The sequence below is a fragment of the Punica granatum genome, chromosome 6 (genome assembly GCF_007655135.1).
Source record: "Punica granatum isolate Tunisia-2019 chromosome 6, ASM765513v2, whole genome shotgun sequence".
NCBI lineage: Eukaryota > Viridiplantae > Streptophyta > Magnoliopsida > Myrtales > Lythraceae > Punica > Punica granatum.
In genome coordinates, this window is record NC_045132.1 from 12,239,237 (window position 1) to 12,252,942 (window position 13,706).

The following is a 13,706-nucleotide window of genomic DNA, read 5'->3' on the forward strand; positions in this document are numbered from 1 at the left end:
TGAACAGGAGGGTACGGTTGCGGAGGTTGCGACTGGATAACAGTGGGCGGGGTTGAGAAATAAGCTTGCGGCGTTTGATGAGGTTGCACATACTGCACGGGATACACATATGGCTGAGAAGTCGGTAATGCAGGGGTATAGTCCACCGACATTGGGTGTGGAGCTTGATGTCTAGAATTGACGATGCCAATAGTCGCGTCTTTGCCTCTTCTGGATGTTCCGGCAGTTTGTTTCTTCGGTGTCTCTCCGTCTTTCTTCCTTGCCGGATCTTCAATTCTTCCTAGCTTAACTCCCATATCCAACTTCTTTCCTGCCTCAATCAGGTCTGAGAAAGAGGAAGTATGAGCCAGGAGATGTGAGTAATATGCGCCTCTGAGCGTAGAATGAAACAGTTGAACTTGCTGTCGCTCAGTGATTGGAGGAATGTGCTTTGCCGCTTTTCCCCTCCATTCCGTTGCGTATGCTTCGAAAGTTTGACTTTCTTTCATCTCTGCCATGCTAAGATCAAGAAGAGTAGGAGGTGTCTCTGCACAGAATCGGTACTGGTCAAGGAATTTTTGAGAAAGATCTGTCCATGTAGGGATGTCGCCGGCTTTCAGGGTCATAAACCAATCTAGCGCTGATCCCGTAAGACTGTCTTGGAAAGTCTGGATGACAAATTCCTCGTAATCCCAATACGAAAGCATTTTGCTATGATAGTGACGGAGATGATGCCGAGGGTCTTTAGTCCCATCGTACCTCTTAAAATCTGGAATCTTGATCTTCGGGGGTAACAACATGCCCGGAAAGAGATTCCAGTCACTGTCACCGAAGTCGGGACGGGACGTGCCTGCTTGGAGGGTTCGAATGGTTTCCTCCATTCTCTTCATTCTTTTCTCCTGTTCATTTTCAGGAGGAATGTTTGTCGGTAGAACTGCAAGTGCGGCCTGAGTAGGGGTGCCTGGCTTAGTGGGGGGAATATTTAGAGGCGGTGGAGTTTGGTAAGAGAAGCTCATTTGGGTTTGTGGGGCTTGGAAGGAAAAAGGTTCTGTAGTGGGAGCAGGGATTTGTGTGATCGCGACTGGAGGAACCGTCGGTGGTGGAACGGTATAAATTGGAGATTGAGTAGGTATGGTGAGCGGCGGCAAAATGATCATTGTGGGATCTATTGATAGGAATGCCGCGGGTGGAAACGGCACTGATGTAGGAGCCAGTGGTGGTGGCATAGGATCACTGACTGGGCTGATTGTCGTCCCATATGTCATTGCCGGAAAAGACATATCTTCACTATCAGTCACGTAAATAGGCGGGTCGATCGGATTCCGGGAAACAGTTGTCCTGCGTTCAGGAGGCGGAGTGTGGCTCGAGGAAGCTCGGTTTTGATCCCGAAGCATAGCCATGAGCTCTGTCATATTGGTATTCATGTTGGCAGCCAACTGATTAACGATCCCTTCAAGTGCAGCAAAACGCACGGGATCGACAACATTGGATGACGCCTGTGCAGGAGAAGGGAAGTGCGTTGGAAGAGCACCGGAATACGTTGTAGATGCTGGAGATGATATCACGCGTGTGTCTTCCGGAATGGACTGTGCAGGCATCGGTGGCGCGTCTTGCTCCGAGATAACAGGTTGTTGCTCTTCGGCCATTCTTCCGCGTGCCCAAGTAGGGTATCGATGCGACGCCAGTTGTTAGTACCTGTATATGTGTAAGTGTATAAGTGCAATTGTTGTGTGTTAACCATCTTCGAGATGTAAATGACAATATATGAATGCATGAGATGTATGAGTTTAAAAACACTAATGCCATTACATCAGCTTGATTCACGTTTCATAATTTACAAAGGCAGTCTGTTCGAAAGGAAACATAAACATTAAACCGACAACTGTTACAACCCGTAGCTGAGTGAGCGCTACGCGGGTTCTGTACAGGCAAAAACGCTCAGCAACTGAGCTCAAGGGTGGGAGATCCTGCGCGCTCTTGCCTGCACTCGATCCAGCGTAGCGTTCAAACGCGCTATCTCCCTGTCTTGGCCGGCTACGCGTGCACGAGTTTGAACCAACTCGCTCTGAAGCTCTCTGTGATCAGTGAGTTCTACACGAATATCCACTAGCTCACAGCGAAGACGATCTCGTTCTGCCCTAATAACCTGCAGCTCTGTGCGCACGACTCCTTGGACTGAGCTCTCTGCATCTGAAAAGTCTGCGTGCGATGTCGGCAGCATCTGTGGCATGCGTAGCCGACGAACAGGTGCGAATCCATATGGATGGAACTGCATCACATACGCTGCTGTAGCTGCGAAAGCTCGCTCCTCGTCAGTGGGATACTGTGGGAAGTACAGTTCCTGGACGATGCGCGTGCTCCATAAGCGTCGGACCTCTCTAACCCGTAGAATCCTATCCGGGAGTGAAATTGTGGTGTTTGCCCACCTGAAGCGGTGTGAAGTGCGATCTGCTTCTATAGGAATGTCTTGTAGCCCACCGAGTTGTCTGATGACTCGGGATGGAAAGATAAGTGTGCTCCCAAAATGACCGATTAAGGGAAGTCCTATAATTGAAAGACATCCCATGATCATGGGACCGCCAGGATTCCAACGTGTAGTCCATAAAAACTGTGCTGGGGTGAGTTCTTCCATAAACCGCATCCAGTCGGTGTAGTTACGGTCGGAGGGTCGAAACACATGAAGTAAACGAGCGATGAGTGATCGCTCGTCGGTGATACATGAAAAAGGATGGGATAAGCCGAACGGTCTAATATGTGCTAGAAGCCAAATCTGAAGCAGATGTGGGGATCCTCTCATCCTGCCCCGTCGATTCTCTCGTACATAGTCAAGAGACCGAATGGTCTCAGCCAAAACGGCTTCCACATAACTATGGCCTCCTACCACTTGGAGGATGACCTGAGCAAGTGCCCCGTCTGTGAGGTTCGACGAGTAAGGGAATAGCATAGTCCCGAAGATGAGCAAAAGAAACCCGTGACAAGCGTCCCGCTGATAAGACTCTCCCGTGGCATTCAGAGCACGGGCCTGTATGAAATCTATAAGCCATGTGGTCCTAATGCTGTGCTCCCCTCCATACTGAAGCTCGCAATGAACTTCTTCGTTGCGGAGACCTAAAAGGATGGCTAGTCTGTTCTGTATCGTGGCAAACTGGTTAGGCACCACGATGTCATGAATCGATGTAGACAGCTGAAGAAGTGTCGCATATTCTTCTACTGTAGGGGCTAACTCTGTCCCATGAAAGCTGAAAACGGCTCGCTGAGTGTCCCAAAAACTAATAGCAGTTCTGAGTAGGGTCCAGTCAACGGGAGAATCGGCGAGTAATGGTAGGTCTCCTATGAAGAGTCGGAGGAATGCACGGTCTACTGGGCGGAATATGTTCCAAAGGCGAGTGATGTCCGCAGACGGTGTGATGATGACATCCAGCCTAGAACAGGGACGCGGGCGATCCATTCTTACCTAAATGGATAAGATATTGGTTTAATGTTTATAAACAAACTGATGCAATGTCCTATTTTGTTTTGAAAATATGCATGCAGGTGCAGAAAAAAAAAATTATAGCACGAGTTCTTTACATTATACAACACTCCTTTAGTGAAAACAACAAAAGGCTCGCCTAAAAGAAAAACTACGAGCCGACTCAAAGACTCAACTTTTGGGTCGGTTGGCGGCGTGAAGGTTATTTTTGGTCCAGCATGACGGTCCCTGTTTATGCATGGTTTCAGTGTTCTACTGGGAAAACCACTAACTAGGAATGGGGGCTCTCGATTCAAGGGCGTCAATTCCTTGAAATCGAGCGAGGATCTTTGGGGGCCGGTTCAGTGGCGGAGCCGACTCGATCCGTTCCCTTACTCGGAACCTCTGACTAACCTAGCTTCCTAAATCGGCGCCCGTGGGATTTCAGGCGAGGTACCTAAATCCACTAGAATGATGCAATACAAGTGCAGAAAGTAAAGGTGCATAAAGTAGATAAGCGGAAAATTGCAGAAAGCGGTAAATGGACATGCAAGCAAGCAAACGAATCGAGCCTGAACCCACTAAGTATGTCCCCAGCGGAGTCACCAAGCTGTACGGACCCGAATGTGGACTCTCGTCGGGGCCCGCATAGCCCGCTTTTGGATCGCGCGGCTTGGTCGGAACGTCCACCTTCCCGCGGGGACGCGTGACGGACACGCGTGAGAGAAGGAGTCGCCACTTATCATTTTACGATTCGAAAGTCGAGGGCGGATAAGTTACCCTGGGCCTAGGGGTATGGAACACCTAGTTTGTCGTTAAGGCATTGATCTGTGCGGAACCGGAAAATCCGTGTTCGGGGGTTCATGTTACGTGCGGGCCTACATCCCGCACGCCCTTTCGGTACTCTGGTTTGTTAGGCTTGCATATTTTATGATTTACCGCGTGAATTAAGCTGCACTCGGCTCGCACGTTTTGACACCGGAGATTCGATGAACCAAACGATGTCGGTTGAGAAGCCGAGAGAGAAGTAAACCCGTATGTCGGGGAGTTGGTTCACAATCTTGTGTTACAGTTCATCGAACCATGGAGGTTGAATCCCTGCGTGAACCAAAACCGTGAGTTCTTGGATTTACTTGTATCTGGACAAGTATTAGACCGATTCGATTACTTTGACTCTCGGACCGTTCGCTCACCGACTGGAATTCTTACAGAATAAATGTACAAAATAAAATCCTTACAATGCTCTCGAAAACAATAAATACAAATTACAAAACGGTTGAATTCCAGTCGTTTCGCGTTCGGTTATTATTCCACTCTAACTCACCGTGAGTTTAGGGAAAAGACCGAAGAACTGAAATTCAATGGACGCTCTCACTGAATAGGGCGTTGGACCCTGTGAGTGTCGATTAGGGTGTTGGACCCTGTGCTCGATGATTAGGGCGTTGAACCCTAATATTATTCGGCCTAGGGATCAAGCTCGACCCGCATGGCAAACAGGTGCGGAAAGATAACACGCAACATGTTAATAACAGACAAAGTGTTTGTTATTGTCGTGTTTACGTGAATTAACAGATTATTAACCCAGGGGTGTTTTTGCAAGCAAATGCCATATGCTAAACAATCAAACATGTGCCAACGTTTTAGCATTCGGCTTTGTTTTGAGAACTTGACAAAGAGAGTCAAATCTCAGTTGTGTGGATTGCTTTTATAGTTGTTCTATATTGTGACACTGAATTACCACTGAATTAGCCAAACTCGTGTTTTGACTCTAGATTTGGAATCTAGAATTCCTCCTAACCATTATCTAGTGTTTGGTTAGGTCGAGTGAAAGGTTAATCAGCATTTTGCATGTTTTCTGACAGAGATAACTGTTCTAGTTACCCGAGTCTATGTTAGGATGATAGAAACTCATCAGTTAGATAAGAAAGGCTATGCAGATGAACCTGCACCTGAACAGGTAGCCCATTCTTATCCTGTACTGTAGTGTTTCTGTCATGCTAACCCTAAGGATGTCGCTGAATTGTGAAAAGATGATTTTTGCCCTTTGAAAGTTGTTTTCAGAAAAGGGAAACATCGTAGTGCGGGCTACCTCGGCCTGTAGCCGGTGTCAACCAAATCCCTGGATCGTCCAGGGTTGTGCAAGAACCCCGGAAAAGCCAAGGAACCGGTCGATCTGCCTGGAAGTGATCTAGAAAGATCTTCTGTATCGTGACCTAAGCTACCTGGAATCAGGTAAAAACTCAAGTTGAGACACAGAAGCCCTTTTTAGACGTCCATGCTACATCGGACCGCGCATTTCGGGTTTTGAAATTGATAAGTTTGAAAAGGGCACCAATGTCCTTTGACGACTCGTCGACGCGAGTTATCAGTTAATGTCCAATTCGAGTAAACTTTATCAGTGTGAAGTGGGTTTAATCATGTGAGCGTCCCGATTAACCCGTTTGTGGAATTAATGCTTAAGGGTTTAGCCGGATGCATTAATTAGGAAAACGATTCGGGATTCGACGACCAAAATGAATCCATAACGATCAAGGATAATTCAGTTGAATAACCGACAATATCCTTATAACCGAATGGATCTAAATGAGTCATCGATGCATGAATCCATGCACGTTAATTTTAAAAGAGTCTTTACATGATACTTTAACATAGGAATCGTAAAGACATTGAAGTAAAAATTCACACCATCCGATAAACGAATTAAACTTGAGATAAGGAACTCATTCTTGACCCAAGGAAGGCCAAGAAGCCCTCGGCTTCATCTTATGAAAGGTGGCCGAAGGTTCTCATGGCTCTATCCGAGTCACAAATGATTTCCTAATCGTGGTTTAATTATTTTTCGCATGCTCAAACATCAACCGTGATAAAAAACACTCATTTTTTAGCAAAAGCCGGCGTTATCACGATTTGTTTAGCTCATTTAAACATACAAACATTCACAAACGTTTTAATTAAGGAAAGGATAAAATAACACCGGCTTCATGCGTGCAATAATGATAAAACAAGCTCGGAAACTAACTTGGATCGGCTAAGGAGACCAATCTTAACCCGGAAAGAGCAATTTAAGTCTCAACCCTCTCATTTAGAGAGTTGGCCGAGAATTAATTTGCCATAGTCGGGTCGGGATAGTCTTCTTTACGACGATCCAAGCCCTTTTCCGACATGGTAGCAAGTCAAAAGATAGTGCACATGCATAATATAACATAAAATTGCATGAAAATTGAATCTTGCAAGTGAAACATGCATGAAATACCATAATACTCCATAGCCATGCAAAAATATGAAAAGCCCTAACTCCTCTAAGTCGAGAATGTTTTACCTAGCCTCGGGATACGAGGAAAGAGTCGGGGAAGTGTTTGAGAGTCGGGTGACTCGGTGGAACCCTTGAAAGGGTATTCGGGTGCAAGGGTGGACGCGCGCGGGTACGGCCAAGCATGGTGACGGGCGTCGGGCACGATGACGAGCGCCGGTGATGGGCACGGGTGTCGAGCACGGTGACGGACGCTGGGGTGCTCGGTGACGGACGCTGGTGACGCTCGGTGACGGACGCTGGTGACGCTGGTGACGCGTCACTGTTCACCCGAGACGGCCACAACGATAAGCAAATGACTCCAAACTAAAAAACTGGGTTCAGAAATGGGATCCTTGGGTCCAAAACATGTCGTCTATGAAGTTTGAAGAATTTTGGATATAAGTCGGAATAGTGCCCGCTATGGATCCCGACCTAAACTCCAAAGATATTTGGCTTGGTTTTCGGTTTTCATGAAGTTCTTTGCTTGCTGCTGGTTCCTAAGAAGTTGAGAGCATTTTCTAGAGGGAGAAACTAGCAAGATTATGTGTGCTTCCTCCATCATTAGCTTAATGACAAGTATGCAATATATATGTGAAGCTAATGAGCAATTAAGCAAAACAAAGCACCATTAATGGCCTCATTAGCAAAAGTCGGTTGCCCTAATGGAGATGAGGATGAATGTCCTCCATGTATCTTGATGAGGAAGAGCCAAGAAGCATTAATGGAGGTAGAGTTAATGGCTTGAGTGTTGACTAGAAAGACCAAAGATATTTTGGGCTAGGTGAGGGTAAGAGAGGAAGAGGAAAAGGCCGAAAGCTTTGGGGCAAAGGGCGGTTGCCCTTGGGCAGCCTGTGGCTCCCACGGCTTGAGAGGAGAAACCGGGAAAAGACTCGGGTCTCAATTGGTTGCGTATTCGAAGTTCGTGGTTCGAATTGAACGTCGAATTGTCGATATACGCGTGAAAACGGAGTTAATGAGCCCGAGATTGACATTTTTCATTGAGAAATGTCCCGGATGTGTGTGAGGCTCGAAAGCCGATTTTGCTCATTGCAAGCGACCAGGGCGAAGTTGTCCGCTTCTGACAGCATATTTCTTATCTGTATCTCACGTTGGTCATTTTGACATAAGTTGTCAGACAACGTGAACAATCATCCCTTAAGCCGGTAATGCTAACGTGGGGCCGGAGACGTCCTAGGAGGCCGAAACTGGATTTCTCAGGATGACTCCTGAGTTGCTTGGGCACTCCGGAGATTACTGTAATCTCTGTTTGTCAAGATCAGACCTCCAAGGACTTGAAGAGTGTATCTGAGACCTCTAAAGCGCTGTTCGGGAGGTCTAGATGAGTTGTGTGATTTATTCCGACGATTCCACATTGAGCCTTGAGAAGGCTAGCATTGTGTAACGTAAGCATTCGGCGTCAAGTTTCCCCAAAGAGGACCTCCGGACATGGATTTCCACTGAAAATGGTCATTTCCGCTCCTCAGAGGTTACTCGGGAAACCATGAAAGGTTTTGCTGTCTGTTTTGCCCAATTGTGAATGTCTGCTAGAGTTTTCTGGGCGATGCGGTGTGAACTTCGTTTGCCGTAATTCCATCAGACCATTCTCCGGCTATGCTCTTCTGAAGAGGGATATGCTTGTTTTACCGTTCAGAAGTCATTTGAAATGTCTGTGTGACTTCCAAGAGACAATCTGAAGCATTATTCATGCTCTGTGTGCTGATGGGGTATGGCCGCGTCTGATATTTGGCATTAACTTTTCTCCAGGAAACCGGTATTTTTGGACTTCCACTGAAAAGTTGTCAGTATACAGAAAATTGTTCTGTATAGAGCAGATGATTTGCAAAATGCCTTTGAAGACATTTTCCATCTTTTTGGCACTGATGTGGATTTTTGGAGTCCAATATTTACTATCTTCCGACGACCGAGCGAACTATCGGAAAATAGTATCGTCCGTGTAGTACACTGAAAATGCCGGTTTTGGACATTGTTGAGCTCTCTGGTCACTCTATTGCCCTTTGGTGACCCCTAGAGTCCTTTTGTCATGTCCATGGGTCATTTGCTCCATTTTGCCGACTTGAGGATGAATAGTGATTTCTTGCTCTGCCTAGCCGTTTTCTGTATTCTGCTCAAGTCGTGGCTTGGATCATTGCTAATATCGTTGTTTGGAATGGTGAGCCAAAATGGGGTGCTGACAGACTCAATTTGGATTTCCGTTGGTTTGGAAATCTTTCCTTCCTCATATGAACCCACACCCAATCTCCTGGTTCAAAAATCACTTTCTTCCGTGCCTTGTTGGCACGTTCAGCATATTGTTTATTTTTCTTCAAGATATGTTGCCTCGTTTCTTGATGAATCTTTTTCACCATATCTGCCTTTTTCTTCCCGTCAAGACTAGAAATCTCATTTATAGGCAAAGGGATTAGATTCAAAGGTGTTAATGGATTAAAACCATACACAATTTGAAATGGTGAGAAGTTAGTAGAAGAGTGTATTGTACAATTATAAGCAAACTCAATAAACGGTATGCAATCTTCCCAAGATTTCAAATTCCTTTTTATGACTGTACGAAGAAGAGTGGACAATGTCCTATTAACCACCTCGGTTTGCCCATCCGTTTGGGGATGACAAGTAGTTGAAAATAACAATTTAGTTCCTAACTTTCCCCACAGGACGCGCCAAAAATGACTCAAGAACTTAGCATCCCGATCACTAACTATGGTCTTAGGTATCCCATGCAATCGCACTACCTCCCTAAAGAATAAATCAGCAATATGTGTGGCATCATCAGTTTTGCAACATGGAATAAAATGAGCCATCTTAGAAAATCGATCAACAACTACGAAAATGGAATCTCGTCCTTTATTAGACCTAGGCAATCCTAGGATGAAATCCATGGATATATCAGTCCAAGGCTCATTAGGAACAGGTAAAGGCATATATATTCCATGGGGTTTGACTGTTGATTTCGCCTTCTTACAAGTAATACATTTAGAGCAAATTCTCTCCACATCTCTCTTCATATGCGGCCAAAAGAAATGTTCTCTCAAAATATCCAAAGTCCTAACCACCCCGAAATGACCCATAAGACCTCCCCCATGCGACTCAAGCACAAGTAATTCACGCATAGAAGAATTAGGAATGCAAAGCTTATTCTCCCTAAATAAGAATTCGTCATGCTTATAGAACTTACCAAATGCAGCCTTTTCACATGCACTATATATAGCACCAAAGTTAGAATCTTGCATGTACAACTCCTTAAGATGTTCAAACCCAAGAAATTTAGCATTTAGAGTAGAGATAAGTACATACCTCCGTGATAATGCATCAGCTACCACGTTTTCCTTTCCTTGTTTGTACTGAATCACGTAGGGAAACATCTCTATGAATTCGACCCATTTGGCATGTCTCCGATTCAGCTTGTTTTGCCCTTTCAAATGCTTCAATGATTCGTGGTCCGTGTGTATGACAAATTCCTTCGACCACAATTAGTGCTGCCATGTCTCTAAAGCGCGGACCAAAGCATAGAGTTCCTTGTCATATGTAGAATAATTCAAAGCGGCTCCATTTAGCTTCTCACTAAAGTAGGCAATCGATCGTTTTTCCTGCATCAAAACAGCACCTATACCAATCCCGGAAGCATCACATTCAATCTCGAAAGTTTTCGAAAAATCAGGTAAAACCAATAAGGGTGCAGAACAAAGCCTTTCCTTAATCAAATTAAATGCTTGCTCTTGCTCTACTCCCCATTTGAAACCTATATCTTTCTTAACCACTTCCGTCAATGGAGCAGCCAAAGTACTAAAATCCCGCACAAATCGCCTATAAAAACTGGCTAGACCGTGAAAACTTCTTACCTCGGTTACGGATTTCGGCATCGGCCAATCCTTAATTGCTTTCACCTTTTCCTCATCAACCTGAATACCCTAGGAACTAACAACAAATCCCAAAAACACAACTCGATCCATGCAAAATGTACATTTCTTCAAGTTAGCATATAATTTTTCATGTCTCAATGCCTGAAGCACGCATCGCAAATGATGAATATGATCCTTCAAGCTCTTACTATACACCAAGATATCATCAAAATATACAACCACGAATTTTCCAATGAAAGCACGCAAAACATGATTCATGAGCCTCATGAAAGTACTAGGTGCATTAGTTAATCCGAATGGCATAACTAACCACTCATACAAGCCATGTTTTGTTTTGAAAGCCGTTTTCCACTCATCACCCTCTTTCATCCTAATCTGATGATATCCACTTTTCAAGACTATTTTTGTAAATAACGTGGAACCATGCAATTCATCCAACATGTCATCTAATCGAGGAATGGGATGTCGATACTTTACCGTGATTTTGTTTACAGCGCGGCAATCAACACACATTCGCCAAGTACCATCTTTCTTTGGCACCAGCAACACCGGGACCGCACAAGGACTCATGCTCTCACGCACATGCCCTTTAGCTAAAAGCTCGTCCACTTGCCTTTGAAGTTCCTTTGTCTCCTCCGGATTAGTTCGATATGCTGGCCGGTTCGGAATTGCAGCTCCTGGCACAAAGTCGATTTGATGCTCAATTCCCCTTATTGGTGGCAAACGATTGGGTAACTCCGTGGGAAAGACATCTCCAAACTCCTGCAAAAGAGAGGTAACACAACTTGGCAAAGAATAATTAAGGTCAGAAAAATAAGCCTCATTGTAAACAAACAAGATCATTGGGCGATTAGCTTTGAATGCACTCTTGATCTCTCTTTCTTTTGCATAGAAACTCATTTTTTTCTCTTTTCTCTCAACTAACTCTTTCCTCTCATCTATAGCTGAACTCTCTTTCTTTTTACTATCTCGAATTTCTTCCTCTCTAGTCTTACCAGTTTCCTCTCTCACTTGCTCACTCTCTTTTTTTCTTTCAATCTCAGCTTCTACATCACTTTTCTCACAAATTGATCTCTTGATTCAGAGCTGATCCTCATACACCTGATAAGGTGTCAATAGAACAAGTGTCACCTTTCTACCATCATTGACAAAAGAGTATCGATTCTTATACCCATCATGTATTGCCTGTCTATCGAACTGCCATGGCCTCCCAAGCAATATATGACTAGCATGCATGGGCACTACATCACAAAGAACTTTATCCTTGTATCTCCCAATTGTAAAGGAAACCAGAACTTGCTTGTTCACCTTCACTTCTCCACTTTCATTCAACCATTGCAGCTTATATGGCCTAGGATGCTTCAATGTACGCAATCCCAACTTGTCAACAAGTAATTTACTAGCCACATTCACACAGCTACCCCCGTCAATGATCAAACTACATACCCGATCCTTCACTTGGCATCTAGTGTGGAATATATTTTCCCTTTGCACATCATCTCTCTCTTCTTCCTTAATTTGTACATTCAGTGCTCGCATGATTACTAAGGCATTCCCCTCAGCAGCATATTCATAATCACTACTAGAATCATCTTGTGTTGGCATTGAATCACTTTCCTCCTCTTCAGTTTCAATTTCCCCACTATCCAGCATGATCATTACCCTTTTATTTGGACATTGAGAAGCAATATGCCCAGACCCCAAACACCGAAAACATTTGATATCTCTATTCTTTTGAGGTTGGGATGTAGAGTTACCTCTCTCCTTGTTGTCCCCTTGACTCTTGCTCATGCTCTTTTCAGCATTCGATTTGGGTTTCTCTACTGGTCTTGAGCTGGCACCCCATTTCGACTTCCAATTTGAAGATCCTGAATAAGAACCGCCCTCATGCTTGGCTGGTCTCCCTCTCTTGAGTTGCCGTTCTACTTTCATGGCCATGCTAACTATCTCTTCTATCTCCACATAATGTTGCAACTCCACCACATTAGTAATTTCTCGATTCAAACCACATAAAAACCTGGCCATAGTTGCCTCTTCATCTTCTTCAATGTTTGCCCGAATCAAAGCTATTTTCATCTCCTTGTGGTAGTCTTCCACGCTCCTCGTCCCTTGCCTTAGACTTTGCAATTTTAAATGCAAATCGCGATAGTAATACGAGGGAACAAATCGCCTCCGCATGACAGTCTTCATCTCCTCCCAGGTCTCAATAGGCCTTTTATGGTTCCTTCTTCTTTCCTTAACCAATTTGTCCCACCAAACGATGGCATAATCAGTGAATTCCACCGCTGCAAGCTTCACTTTTTTCTCTTCCGAGTAATTATGGCAATCAAATACAAGCTCCACCTTCCTCTCCCACTCGATAAAAGCGTCAGGGTCATTCCTACCTTGAAAAGGTGGTATCGTCATTTTAATACTCCCAATATTCCTATCTACTCCATCTCTAATTGCATGATCTCGTCTACCATGTCTTCGCCCCTCATTCCTAACTCCTCTGGCTCTCCTCACACTTCCCACGGATGCAATTTCATCATCTTCCTCATAATCTTCATCTTCTTCATCATGAGAATTCGCCGGCTGGCGGATTAGTCTCCTTGCATTGGGAACTCGCACATGCTGCCTGGGTTGCTCCCTCTGCATTTGATCAATTCGTTGATCTTTCCGGTCCATTCTATCACGGATATCTCCAAAAACAACTTCCAATCTCTCGAATTGTTGTTGCATGGCTTTCAAAGTAAAAGCAACATCTTGCTGGTCGGCATTACTTCCATCCCCGATTGTAGATTCATTGCCTTTTCCTGCGAAGCTCATGTTTGCACTATGAAAAGAAAATTGGTGTTAGGACCTCACAACCACTCGCTCACGTGTTTGCCCTCAAATTATCGTCACTCAACACTCGTGTTTCACTCAGTTCAATGGCTTTTTCCCTCTGACACGCTCACCACTCTTGTCTCTTTCCACTCTAATTTCCTCCTGAAAGTTCTTTAAAGAACTCAGCAACTCACAAATCAAAGGCAACTACCTCATAATAATTCAAAACAGCAATTAATATATTGGCCCTAACTTGGACACAAACTCACAGGGAAATAAATGGCTAAAGGAAAGTTAACCA

The 13,706-nt window shown here is 44.6% G+C and overlaps 1 protein-coding gene across 1 annotated transcript; it reads right to left on the reverse strand.

Moving 5' to 3' along the window:
• Positions 1–10,207: 10,207 nt before the first annotated feature.
• LOC116212157 lies at positions 10,208–13,405 on the reverse strand. The gene is made up of 3 exons (XM_031546730.1): positions 11,699–13,405; positions 11,122–11,359; positions 10,208–10,341 (listed from the first exon to the last, which is right to left on the reverse strand). Exons 1-3 carry the CDS (start codon positions 13,403–13,405, stop codon positions 10,208–10,210), a joined length of 2,079 nt encoding a protein of 692 aa, XP_031402590.1.
• Positions 13,406–13,706: the final 301 nt, after the last annotated feature.